The 13,499-nt window shown below is 34.3% G+C and overlaps 1 protein-coding gene across 1 annotated transcript; it reads left to right on the forward strand.

Annotated features, from left to right (window-relative positions):
* The first annotated feature begins 221 nt into the window (after positions 1–221).
* LOC109617237 (E3 ubiquitin-protein ligase TRIM71-like) lies at positions 222–3,852 on the forward strand. The gene is made up of 2 exons (XM_034472931.2): positions 222–308; positions 548–3,852. The coding sequence occupies exon 2, from the start codon at positions 586–588 to the stop codon at positions 2,254–2,256; it is 1,671 nt and encodes a 556-aa protein (XP_034328822.2). The 5' UTR covers positions 222–308; positions 548–585; the 3' UTR covers positions 2,257–3,852.
* The last annotated feature ends 9,647 nt before the right edge of the window (positions 3,853–13,499 follow it).

The raw sequence follows: 13,499 nt of genomic DNA on the forward strand, positions 1-13,499 counted from the left end.
TAGAGAAAAATAGGAATAGGAGGATCTCGAATCCTAAATAACGATTTCGGTTAAAAAAAAAAATAACATCCATTTTAAGCTGAATTAAATATGTTCACTAGTGATAAAGAATGTTAATTGTGGTAAATTCTCCCAATAATGAGTGACCTAGATTCTGGACCAACACAAATCCGAGTACAAGTGTGCACCTGGTATTTAAATCAATTACATAATCTTGCACAGGTAGCCGACCAGGAACAACAAGCACCTGAAGTACGCCATGTTGGATTGTAAAGATTTTTAGTTTACCTATGAGGTAATAACGTTAGGTAAGTTTCATAATCTACTGAATTTCTTTTTGTCTATTCTTAACAATCAAAAAAGCATTTGGGCCAAAAAAAATTTATGGATAAATTCATACCTAAATCTAAATTCAGTCAAAATATCATGACCAAAAATGAACAGTTAATACATGATATGAATCTCTGATTCCTACATATAGTTATGTAAATCCAACCAAAATAATTCTTGCATACGTCATAAATACATACTTACTTTGACTTTGCAGGTTTAGTTCCCCCTAAATATACTAAGGGTTACCTAACCATGGACCCCTGGAACAGCGCCCAGGAGGATGTTGTACCCTGCACCCTATGTAAAACATCTATGGCCCCCATGTACTGTGAAGTTTGTCATACACATCTGTGTAAAGACTGTGTAGAGAAACATTTATCTGATTCCTCTAAAGTTCATAATGTAGTATCACTTAAACAATATTTAACCACTCTGAACTATCCCAAGTGTAGGAAACACCCCATCAAACAATGTGAAGTCCATTGTGAACAATGTAACATTCCTATTTGTGCACAGTGTATTTCTGGGGAACATTTTGGACATAAACCAGTTGATATTTTCCAAAACTTTGATATCAAAAAAGAAGTTATACAAAAAGAGTTGGAAGAATTGGAGAAATCCATTTATCCTAAATACAAAGAGATTGCATCCAAAATCCCAGTGCAGAAAGCTGATCTGAGTAAAAACTCCCAGAAATTGACAACAGCAATTGACAAACAAGGAGAAGTCTGGCACAGAGAAATAGACACTATTATCACAAACCTGAAATCTAACGTAAAGAAAATGGAATCCAAACACCTGGTCATCCTGAATAAACAGGAAGATGAAATCACACACACCATTTCTAAAATCACACAGACCATTACTGAACTGAAGAGGTTACTGAACTCTAAAGATGTCTGCCTTGTCTTTGAGTACAAATCCAGGATTGCTGAATTCAGAAAAATGCCTCCTAAACTCAAAGTGTCCTTACCATACTTTAGGCCTCAGAAAATCCACACAGATCAGCTGATTGAACGTTTTGGTTCTCTGTCAGCATTATCTTTTACAACAGAGAAACAAGACTACAGCATGCCACCCCTGGGAGCCGAGTCCTCTCTCCCAGACCGGTTACTGATGGATGTACCCCGGGTCATCACAGCTATAGGTATAGGGTATGTAGATCTATTCGGTGTGTCGTGTCTGAATGATACAGAAGTATGGACGTGTGGTAGTGACAACATGATGAAACTCTACAACCTGCAGGGAGAACGAGTGGAGTCCATCCAGACCAAGTCAGGGAACAATCCAACAGACATAGCAGTGACAAGGAGTGGGGATCTAGTTTATACTGATAGAGATGATAGAACTGTGAACATAGTGAAGAATACACAGATACAGACAGTGATCAGACTACAGGGGTGGAGACCTTACGGTGTCTGTAGTACCTCCTCTGGTGACCTCCTGGTTGTCATGGACAGTGATGATAAACAAACAAAGGTTGTGTGTTACTCTGGCTCCAAAGAGAAACAAAGTATTCAGTACGATGACAAAGGACAACCTCTCTATTCATCTGGTGCCATGAAATACATCAGTGAGAACAGGAACCTAGATATCTGTGTGTCAGACTTTGGAGCCGGTGCAGTAGTGGTGGTCAATCAGGCCGGGAAACTCCAGTTTACCTACACTGGTCCTCCCTCTACTACCCAGGGATCATTCTATCCACTCGGCATCACAACAGACAGCCAGGGTCGGATCCTAACAACAGACAGTACCTATATCAACGACCGTATCCTCATCCTGGATCAGGACGGACAGTTCCTCCGCTACATTGACAACTGTGATTCACAGGATCTATGGGGTTTATGTGTGGACACCAGAGACAACCTCTTTGTGGCTGAGTGTGACAGAGGTAAAGTGAAGAAAATCCAATATTACATGTAAATCAATTCACTGCATGAATTATTAATGTAAACAAAGCGTATGAAGTATATATTACATATTGAAAGTAAGTATACCTTGAATCAATCTGTTAACATTGTATATTTACATCTACAAAGTATATTTTTCTCTATTTCTTACGGAAAGTAATAGTTAATGCATAGCTCTATAGCCAAACTGAAATATACACGCCCCATTTATCGATTGGTCGAAATATACAGCGGCTGAAAGTGACAGGACTGAAATTGACACGCTCTGCTTATCGATTGGTCTGAACCTACAGCGACCTAGGTAAAATCACAGACTGCACGAAATAATCATGATGATGCCAGATTCAAAGTCCCACAGGAGACGATTTGGCTGTTTCTTTCAGCTAGCGTACTTATGTACAATAACAATAATTTAGTGAATTTTACTAACTTTTCATAATCAATTAATTAATTAGTTAAAGAAAGATGTTAATATAAACAATAAAATGCTGTCTTTGATGATTCATGCTTTATGAAGGTAGCAATCACTGCAGTAAAAATTAAGGTTGTATTTTTCCTTCAATGTCGCTACCTTCATATCCCGAATGAATCACCAAAGAAAGCATTTTATTGTTTAAATGTCATCATATGGTGTATACCAGATGTAAACATGTTGTGTGGTGATAATGTTTCACACATTAACTAACTTACCACGTCTATAAGATATTAAAAAAACTGTTTATCTGTCATAATATTGAGTGTTTATGTGTTTAATCATTGCAAGGCACCAATCTTCATTTGTTTCAATACGATAATTTTCATGTTTGTGGGTTAACAAAGTTCTCTCTGATAATATATAAGTAAGCAAACATAGACCATGTTTATATATTATATGTAAACAAAATGACTTTGTAAATGTGCCACATGTATATCAAAAGACTATATATTTACACGTATATTATAAAGAGACTTCTTTTTCTATTTACATGTATAAATGTACATTAAGACTGTGATATAAATACATGAATGTGTATACAATGTTTGATTTTTAACAATGATATACAATCAATGGACTGTACTTGTTACATGTGGTTATCACTAAACTGAGATGACAGTTAATCTATAACATGTCAAAAGCCCTTGTATTTAACATAAACCAAGGTAATGGTCTCTATATGTTTAACTTACATGTGGTTATCTGAGCAAACTTTTTGTTACATGTTTTACTGACAAAGGTTAATGGAGCACTCAATTCTTTACCAGCAATGGAGCGAGGCCACACAGGGACTGAGGCCCATTACTTATAAAGAGGAGTGGTACAGGTATATTAACCCAAGTAAAATCACATTGACTGAACTAATTGTTATTTCTTACCTTTTTCACATTTTCCAGTGTCTTTGCTTGTGATAACACTACGTATCGATTTTGTACTATATAACTTATAAAGCCAAATTGAGGCGCCAGCGGGGTTTGCTTATTTATATTTAAATATTTAATCGTACGATGGCTTAAAATCATATAAATATAAGTAATAAGGAATTATTTTTTTAATATTATGCGGTAATAATTTCGATCGGGGCATGATCAAATCTATCATAAAATTATCACCGCATACATTTTGTAATACACAAAGAATGATTCCTTATTCCTTATATAATTGATACTGCTTCTAAATGATTTATTAGTTGTCTTTATCTTTAAATAAATATTTAAACAAAATATCAATGTATTGTATTGGAATTAAAAAAAGCCTTTAAAATTTGGCAATGGCCATACAATGACATCAGAACTTTGGAGGAAGGGGCAGCATTTGCCATCTCAATATATAGATTTAAAAAGAGAAGAATTTCTATTTAAACAAAGTGCAAAAAGTGTCCCTACAAGCACCGTGCAATTTGTTTTCATTGGAGCAGCAAATATAATGCCTATCTGTGGTCAGTGGAGTAGCGAAGTGTAAAACCAACTTTCTGCACAAGCCCAAAGTGTGGTGCATGTACATGTATGGTAGGGTGCTATTCAGTCTTCTTTGCAGTATCTGTAATTCAAACAAACTTTATCTTTGGATAAGTGATCTGTAGATTAAGATTCCCTTTTTAGCTCACCTGAGCTGAAAGCTCAAGTGAGCTTTTCTGATAATTTTTTGTCTGTCATCCGTCTGTCCGTACACTTAAATTTACACATTTTTAACATCTCCTCAAGAACCACTGTGCCAATTTCAACCAAAGATAGCACAAAGCACCCATAAGCAAAGGCAATTCAAATTTGTGAAAATTAAGGACCACACCCTTAATAATTAAGAGTTATCAAAAAAATTTCAGAAATTTTCAAAAATCTTTTTCTCAAGAATCATTTGGCCAGGAAAGCTGAAACTTCTGTTAAAGCATCCTAATTGTGAAAATTATAACGGGGGTAGGGTGGGGCCACAATGGGAGGGGGGGGGGTCAAATTTTTACATAAAAATGATATAAAGAACATCTTTTAATATTTTCTTCTATAAATCCATTTGGCCAGGAAAGGTGAAACCGATGTGGAATCATCCCTAGGTAGTGTAAATTCAAGTTTGTTCAAATCTTAGTTCCTAGGGGTAGGGTGGGGTCACACTGGGGGTCGAATTTTAAATAGCAATATAGAGGGAACATTTTGTAAAAATCTTCTTCTCAAAAGCTGTTTAACCCAAAAAGCTTTAACTTATGTGGAAGCAGCCTTAGGCAGTGTAGAATTAAGTTTGTTAAAGTCACGATTCTCAACGATACGGTCGAGTCATAATGGGGATCAAATTTTTACGTATAGTAATATATAGAGCAAAGACTTTAAAAATCTTCCTCTAAAAATCCATTTGCTTAAAAAGAGCTGTAACTTTAGTGAAAGAAACAGTAGATAGTGTAGATTCATTTTTTTTCAAAATCTAAAGGAGTAGGGTGAGGCCCTTTTGAAGGGCGTGGATATCAATTTTAAAAGGTAAAATTTTTAAATTATTAAAAATAACTCAAATGTTTTAATATGTGGTTTTACTTATATGCAAGCATTTTGACAAATTGTTCATTCTTTAAAATTGTCTAGACTTTGGTCTCTCCGACAATTCCTTCACCTGACAAAGGGTTCAACGTTTGATTTATAGGTTTATATCTTATACATAAACTGTTGTTTACGATCTCGTTTAAAAACTGCAATGCTCAATATGTGACATGTCTATAAAATCACCAAGCCGTAGGGTTTTAAGTCCATTTCGGTCCCTATGATGTAGAGCGGAGTGGACCAAAATCCTTTGGCTAGCAAACATGAATGGAAAATTTTGTCATAAATTTGATCAAAAATAAATTTCCATCTGCATCCTCCAGACGACTGGTTTCTGTATTCCGAACCCGACTTAAAATGACTATTGCTTTTGAAATTTGGATAAGTGATATCAAAAAATGATAAAATATTTTGATAAACCTGCATTTGAAAAAAATAAAAAAAATTTATCTTGAAAGACTTTTTAGCGGTTCATAATAAAGCTTCTGATTGAGCAGTTAGAATAGAGTTTGTTTCACTTCCCATTATTTTCAGAAGAAAACACTGGTTACTTTAAATTATCTACAAATTATGTTAAATTTATAATTACTACAGATTGCGGAAAATTGTTTCAGATCGAGAGAACCTAAACTTGTTTTTACAACATGCATAATTAAAGGATGTTAAACTCGCAGGAAATGGGAAAAAACTTGTTGGCAAAACTGTATACAAAGAATACTTGATAATATTATTGGTAAGTTTAGATGCTAATACAGTATGTATGAGTGATTTTAAAATAATCTGAAAAAGTATTTTAAAAATATAGTTTTCAGAGACATTAAAAATATCAAAGAAAAAGGTAACAGAAAATTGTCATTCTACAGCCGATTTATAAGTACACAAAATCTAAATTAACAGGCTTGAAATTCAACCATACTTGAATATTTCCACTTCCAGAAATCTTCGTTCATTTTTTTTTTACTCAATTAAGAATAAGTGCCCACAAGTTACAGATAGAGGTTGGCAGATATTAGTTGTAACCCTATTATTCCAAGGGATGAAAGATATTATTAACTGTCATACTCTTTTTGAAGATGAACATCATATTGTATTTGTATGCCCTCTTTATAAACAATTACGAAATGAATATTGTTCACTTTTTTAATAACGCATGTATATCTTATAAATTTCTTAACCCAGCAGATGTTAAATCAACAAAAAATATTTGCGATGCATTTAACATAGAAAAGTCTATGTACTAATTATATTTGTATATTATATGCAGGACTTGCGTTGCGCCACATGTGGTGTTTGTCAATTAATTGCATTGAATTGAATAGAAACAGCTATTATACCTTATCCGTTTCGATAGGTTAGCTTAAAGACGGATCGAACACCCCACCCCCTCCCCGTTTGAATTGTTCTTTGTTGTTATTGTTGTTGTTAGTGATATTTTGGGGGGGGGGGGGTTAAGTTTGTTTTTATCATTTGTACATATTTTCTTTTTTAATCTACATGAAATATTTAGATTATTTATACTCATACATGTAAAAACAGTGCGACTGGCAAATTTGAAGGGGACATAAGGGGATTATTATACATTTATTGCATGATAGTGAAGGAGATATAAATATTTATTCCCCCAGGAAAAAAATCATATTTTGGTATATATAAATATGAAATATATATATAAATCTTTATTTTTCCTGAACATAAATGCAATAAATTGTTTATTATATTGAACGACAGGTGGTTATATAAAATGCATCGGGTTTTAATGGTTTTTAAAATCTTGTAAAGCAAAAACATAGTGAATGTTTATCGGTTTTTTCTATGTTAGTTTTCTGATACGCCACGATTGGAAAGGTGTGTTTGTGTGTGTGTGTGTGTGGGGGGGGGGGGGGGGGGTGACAAAGATTCAAATAAAAGTAAGTGTATTGAATCTGCCACTGTTAGGTTGCAATACATCGGATTTTGATACGGTTGCAAAATATTTAATTTGAATGAATGTGGTTGTGAGGTGCCCCCACTGGCTATGACAATAACGAAATATCAGAACTGTTCCACTGGATAAATCCAGTACAGCAGAAACTAGGAGGTGTGTCACCTAGCCAAGACCGGATCCTCGGGGCTATGGGTGTCCCCTGACGGAAACCGGTCTCAAGAGGAGCGATATAGGCATCTATTTCTGGCGCCAGGGCGCTGAGTTGAGCCTATCATACAGGTTCCATAAATTAAGATAGGGTCTCAATACACTAGGATATGTGCCATCTAGCCGAGACCGGATCCTCGGGGGTATGGGTGTCTCCTGACGGAATCCGTCAAAAGTACATTCAACGCGGAAATATGAAACGAACAAATTACAATTAAGCTGGTATGGGACATCTGTCAATATTTATGTGGATTTACAATATATAGCCAAAATATACAGGTAAAAATTGTGAAATCAGCAGCTGGATTCGAACTCGTGACTTACAGATTCGTAGTGAACCGTCTCACCCACTATGATTCATGCTCTTAGTTAACAAATTTGAGAGAAAAACTATTTATAAAATTACATTTGATTTTAATTGTTTATTTCGATAAATAGTACGTCACAAAATGGTGGTGTCGAATGCCACCTTAAATAGAAATTATATTTAGCGTTTATCAGGGTTCACCATTGAACTGTAAAATTATCTTATCAGCAACAATATTGTCCTTTACAAAAATTTAGATTATTGATAATCAAAATTTAAACATGACATATTAATTCAACATTTTCCAGATATTCTTATTTCAAACATTGAGTCACTTTTGTTGTTTCAGGTTTTGAGATAAAATATTTTTTAAAATTTCTTTTTTTGATATATTCTCCTGTAAAAATTCCACCCCAAGACAAATTTTGGCTCCACCTTTTCCCTGTGAATCATGATTTGAACAATGAAAGCGTTGCAAAAAGGCGGCCGGGATTGTTCCCTATACCGGCTAAACGCGAAAGGACCTATAATACCAATAACGCACGATGAGGCAATTCTAAACATTTACATTCACTGAATATTCCGTATATTTCGTACATAAATTATAATTGATTGTAATTCAAAACTATATAAAAAAAAACCCTGACAGGACTGAACTTTACACGATCCAGCTCTAACCAGTTTCAAGATCGGTCGAAGTCTTCAGCAATCAAAAAAAAAATCACGAACTGCATGAAATAATCAGAATGATGTCTAACCAAAATTCCAATAGAAGACGATCTGTCTGTTTCTTTCATCTCAGTGGCGTCGGAAGCAAATTGAAAGGGGGGGATATAACCTTCCAAAAATAAAATGTCAAAAATCATGAAATTCCTAATCCGGTGGGTGGGGGGGGGGGGGTCTAGTATATCTATGACTCCAATTTTCATTACCACTATCAATATTTCAATTTTTTTAAAAGTCAATTTAGTAACAGTTCTGTTGGCTGCAAAAAAAAGGGGGGGGGGGGCTGGCCCCTTCCTGTTGCTATGTGCCTGTTAGGTCTAACTTTGCAAAAAAAGTAAGGGGGATGCTAAGCCCCCCCCCCCCCCCCCCCCCGTAGCCTCCCCCCCCCCCGGTTCCGACGCCTATTAACCTAACGTAATGGTGTACAATTAACAATAATAGACTGACACCCCGCTTTTATTTTTTTGATGTTTGAACAAGATTCATTCATGAAAATGGGGCGGTGAGGGGATCGGGTTGAAAATCGGAGGAATCTCTGATTATCTATACTTTAGCTCCAGAGGCCAAGATTTAATGAAGTTTCTGTATATAATTCTACCTTGGTTTATATCTTTAACGTTGCAGGTAAAAGAAGAAAAAATTTACATCGAATTCTGTTACTTTAATTTTTTTTTCAATTTATCTGCAGCACTTTCAATAAAAATAGAAATATCATAGGAACTTCAACATTTTCTTGAAATCTTCACTTCAGGGGGATGCTTCTACACAGTCTTTCTGGCCAAATGGTTTTTGAAATGAAGATTTTTAAAGATTTTTCTCTTTTATTGCTCTGGAAAAATTCAACCCCCGTCCCCATTATTGCCCAACCCTATCGTATCAAAATGATTCCTATAACCTGTTACTGGGCAAGTTATTGTTGATTTTTTTATCATTCATGTGATACATGTTTTTTACATTCAGAATCCGGGTATATTTTTATTAGTACATATTCACGAATACTCTACATTTAATTATTCTAGATGTCCTTAATAAAATAATGTTATAGAACTTTACTGATCTTGTCATCTAAAACATGCTTGTACATAATGCTAGAAGTATTGCGTTTTGCGAATGTATTCCTTTTTTTGATTTGTTAAATAGAAGTTTTGTTCAGTTTACTTGATCATACAACTTTCACATGGCCCAAACACCATGGACCTTCCACACTCCAAACTCAACCAATGAACAGAAAACACCATAAATATGAATGAAATGTACGTGTCAAGTGATCTGTAATTCACTATGTTTATAGACGATGATGAGAATGATATATGAATATTAGTACATTATATATCAATATATCAAAATTAATATTCGATCTATGATTAAATCACCTGTGACAGTTGTATTGATGTCCTTTGATAAAAAGAGAAAATTTTGATTTTTTCAATTATCAACATTAAATGTTTTCATTTTATTTCATATTTTAATAAAGAAGAAGTTTATGCATATATTTACATTAAGATCGATTTATATGAATTTCAAGTTACTTTTTACGACATCTTCATAACATGTGCGTTGTTCATAGACTTAAATGTAAAATTCAGGGTGCAATTGGACAATAATGATTTTTTTAAAAATTCCTTTGGTAGAGTATTTTCATTTGATAACACCCTCAAAATGAATATCAGACCATTCATTTATGAAGTAAAACATGTGGTCGTTATACAATGAATACCTTACTATCTATCAATTATGTACACAATTATGGCTTTTATGGCTTTTCACATCGCCACAAATCCAACGAACTCCGCACAAGGAATCAGCTTTTTTGTCTTCTTAAGGAGTCTCAGGGGAGAATGTTTCGAACACTCTGATTACTATTAGTGAATAGTGCTTCGTCACAAATAACTAAATTGTCTGATTGATGTTGATAAATCTTTTAAGCAGACTGAAGGGTCATTTTTATTAATGATAGCAGTACTTAATATGCCGTTTTGGTTGAATTGGTTGTAAGCTTAGATGTTGAAAGACCGATCGAGAGACAGGGATCGCAAAATAATTATACCGATGAGTTTCAAGCAAAACTTCCAGCTGATGTGACAGTTTGAAACCAATCCAAGATGGTTGCGATGGGTACCTTGTTGCGTGGACCCTGAGGTCCACGCAGAAAATATATAAGCGAGGTTAAACCGGATGCTATGGGGAAAATTCAGTCTGCGCATGAGCTAGCCTGGTTCCTGTGCGTAATGGGTAGCTCAGGGAACCAGGCCATCGTCGGATACCCACGGGTGATCGCGTCTTTTACTTATCAGACGCCATCACCCGTGGGTATCCGACGATGGGAACCAGGCTAGCACAGGTTTATCTGAATCGGGATCGGGATTCCATGCCATATGCACATGTAAGTTCAAAGGCGCTGTAATTGTAAAGTTGTCGGTAAACATTACAGAAACAAAGTATTCCTTTTAAAGAAATGATCGGCATGTGATATAAACTGTCAGTATAATGAAATAAGGTAATGTTATGCCGAAACTACAGCATGCATCAAATAGCATAATTTGCAATGTTTTGTGGTTTTCCGAATACACATGTAGCTGAACTTTACTTTTATAGAAGGCGAGGCTAGATCGAGTACTTCCCGATTAAAATTATTTAAGTATTTAAGTATGAATGAATAATTATGTGACTGTATATAATATAATGGTTCAGAGGCGGATCCAGCAATTTGGAAAAGGGGGGTTCCATTTGATGAAAATCAATATGTGCAAAATTAATCATTTGTCAATAAACAAGGACTTTTTGAACGTTTTCCTGCGTATACAACTGTATTTGATAAACATTTATCTCATCACTATCTATTTCACATCTATGTCAACATCAGAGTGCACTGCATTATTGAGTGTTTTGCCATTTTGGTGTAGGTATAAAGGAAGATTTGCATAATATCTAGCCTTAAGAAACCCATGTTTCCAGCAATGAGAAAGTGCGTCTATGCTTGATAGAAAAGAAACACTGAGAAACAAAAAATAACTCAGACTAATTACGAGAAACTATTATAAAAATGGATATTTTGGTAATTTTTTTTATGTCTTTGATGTTTTTTTAATTCTGAACTATTTATCGATTTTGATTTCTATTGATTGCCTTCTTGAATAAAGGTCTAAATGATAGGATATGACAAAAGAATGGGGATAATTTATCTGCTGAAAAGATGGTAAGGGTGTAATACAATGGTAAAAGCAATTATCGTCCCAAGGAACTTGATGTGACCTCTGTAATGGGTGCGCTACATCATCCGGACTGGTACAGATGCGAGCATATTTCAAAAAAGTTTTGAAAAGTTGTGCATTTTCATAATGGTTTACATATAAACCCTTTACAAGGTATATTTGTAACAGAATTTTCGATTCTTGGAAACAAACCAAAAAAGCTTTCTTTTGTGTTTAAAAGTGGGTATGAAGGTAGCTAGCATTCCAGAAAAATAGCATAATCCGCATAAGCGGGTCATGTAGTTTTCTTTGTATTTTTCGTATGAAACGAAGTAAAACTCATCTGTTATGATTATTTAGGTTAATTAACTAAACAATAAATTTGAAAGCGGCTTTTTAAAGTAAAACGAATGCGTGTACTCGTACTTGAACGTCGCTTTACTCGATGGCTTGTGAGTTCAAAACTGTATGAACTATATTCGATTTTTTTTAAAAAAGAAATAGAGTAGAAAATACATTGTAGATGTTATTATAAATCTGTGATACTGCTTAATTTTATGTATTTTTTCTTTAATTTTCCACATGTTTACTCAGTGTAGTAAACATCGGATGCTGAAGGGGAGTACAATATACTTTATTTCGATAAAAAAATCGATAGGGTTTTTACATATAAGAACAAAATTATGGGACGTAGTACGAAATTCTTTAAATAAGCAAATTTAAAAGCATTTATTTGAGATTATTACTGTATTTCTATTATAAATGGGAAAAATTGCCTTTAAATAGGCATTAAACGTTTTAAAAAAAATTTCATATGTCCCAGAGAAAGGGGGGGGGGGGGGTTCCGACCCCCGGAACCCCCCTCTGGATCCGCCAATGATGGTTGTATAAAAGTTTAAATCTCAAGAAAAATGCACCAAAATCACAAAGCTGTCACTGCATAATTAACAAAGTAGTGCGACGCGTAATGTGTGAGCAAATAGTAGAATTCGCCGAATGCCTGATACTATACATGCAATCTTCATTAATATAGATCATAATATTTATTATTTTAGAAGTATGAACCCTTTTAAAAATTCTGAGATTAAAAGTCAACTATACATATACAGTGTATCGCATAGCCCCCTAACTCCGTCACTACCCTAACTCCGTCACTTTCGGGAAGCTAACATCTTTTCACGGATGCACTAAAATAACGATATTTCTAACACGCGGGCCTATTTGATTACTTACCGTGGTCAGTCATTTTAAGAGAGGTCACGATGAAACATTTCACATGTAATTTATTTTTTATTAAGGTCATTAATACATTTTTTTTAGTCCGCAATATCTTTTGTGTACTACACTTGATGATAACGTCAAATCGCTCATGCCGTAATTTTTTAATTATACAGGGTTACAGATATATACGGTACATGTATGTCGGTATTTGGAATATGCTACATTTATAAAAAATGTAATTAATAGATAAAATAATCATTAATATATTCATAGTTGATATGATATATTTCAAATATATAAGGACAGAAATCAAACGGCATCCATACATTCTGAGAGGTCATTGTGATTTTTGTTACAAGGGCCCATTTTTTTTTATTCTGGCGATCATTTCACTTTGATGAAATGATATACAATTTAAATTGTATACACCGATTTTACTTATGATAACTTGGCCTAGATACAAGTTGAGTTTAAACTAAACTGTTAACGTGTCTTCATTCCCTGGCGTATCATAGATCACGTGGGTGACGGAGTTAGGTTCATAAGTTATGATAGCACGTGTGATAAACGTCGTATTCAGAGAGCTTATTTGAATAATAATAAAAATATTTTTGCTAATAATTTTCTAAATTATAACGTTTCAGATTATATTTAATGATTGCAGACGATAAAAACTGCAAAAAAAT

Source organism: Magallana gigas, chromosome 8 (assembly GCF_963853765.1).
Source record: "Magallana gigas chromosome 8, xbMagGiga1.1, whole genome shotgun sequence".
In the NCBI taxonomy this organism is placed as follows: Eukaryota; Metazoa; Mollusca; class Bivalvia; order Ostreida; family Ostreidae; genus Magallana; species Magallana gigas.

Excerpts from the sequence above, each read along its gene's own strand:
- LOC109617237 (XM_034472931.2), top strand. The coding sequence starts at position 586 with ATGGACCCCTGGAACAGCGCCCAGGAGGATGTTGTACCCTGCACCCTA.